Source organism: Morus notabilis, unplaced genomic scaffold (assembly GCF_000414095.1).
Source record: "Morus notabilis unplaced genomic scaffold, ASM41409v2 Scaffold1252, whole genome shotgun sequence".
NCBI classification, from domain to species: domain Eukaryota; kingdom Viridiplantae; phylum Streptophyta; class Magnoliopsida; order Rosales; family Moraceae; genus Morus; species Morus notabilis.
Window position 1 is genome coordinate 103,775 of NW_010362211.1, and position 594 is coordinate 104,368.

The 594-nt window shown below is 33.8% G+C and overlaps 1 protein-coding gene across 1 annotated transcript in view; it reads left to right on the forward strand.

The window, feature by feature from the left end:
* LOC21387211 (zinc finger protein-like 1) overlaps positions 1 to 594 on the forward strand; it is a 5,668-nt gene that overhangs the window by 3,238 nt on the left and 1,836 nt on the right. Inside the window, exons 7-8 of the mRNA XM_024167686.1 lie at positions 1 to 40; positions 210 to 318. The exon at positions 1 to 40 is cut by the window's left edge and continues 48 nt beyond it. Coding sequence (XP_024023454.1) covers positions 1 to 40; positions 210 to 318 — 149 coding nt within the window. The remainder of the gene's footprint in view (positions 41 to 209; positions 319 to 594) is intronic.

A 594-nucleotide genomic window follows, 5' to 3' on the forward strand; every position in this document is an offset into this window, starting at 1 on the left:
TTCAGCAGGGAGTTTCATGAAAAGCTCAAGTCCTGTTGGTGTAAGAGCATTTCTTAGTTTTCAATCTAAATGAAGTATTTAAGTAGACTTACTCTTTGTTTGTATAATCTGCCACTGCAGTGTGGACGGTTGCCTCTCTGTGTCTTGACGTATTTTCCTTTTGCATGTCGTCTCATGCTTTTTGTTTTCGTTGATGTGATGAAATCCAGGCTGGTGCTACAACACGAAAGGGTGCATTTCATGTTGAACGACAAAACTCTGAAATTTCATATTACGCTGATGATGAAGAAGGAAATCGTAAAAAGTACACAAAAAGGGGTAAGCATTAGATATTACTATTACTAAACTGTTTTTTTTTTATTTATTTTTTATTTTTTTATAATGAAAATTAACTATCTTATTTGTTGTTTATGTGTGCTGAATTAAGGTCTTCTAGATATTGTGATCTTGACGATTGTTTTCTATTTTTTCCCCCTTTCTTCTTTCGCAATATGGTTGCTTGCTGGTTGAATGGACGAACCCATCCTCTTCCAGAGCTTATGTGGACTGATATTCTTTCTTTCTTTTTGTTTTTTTGTTTTTTTTGTTTGTTTG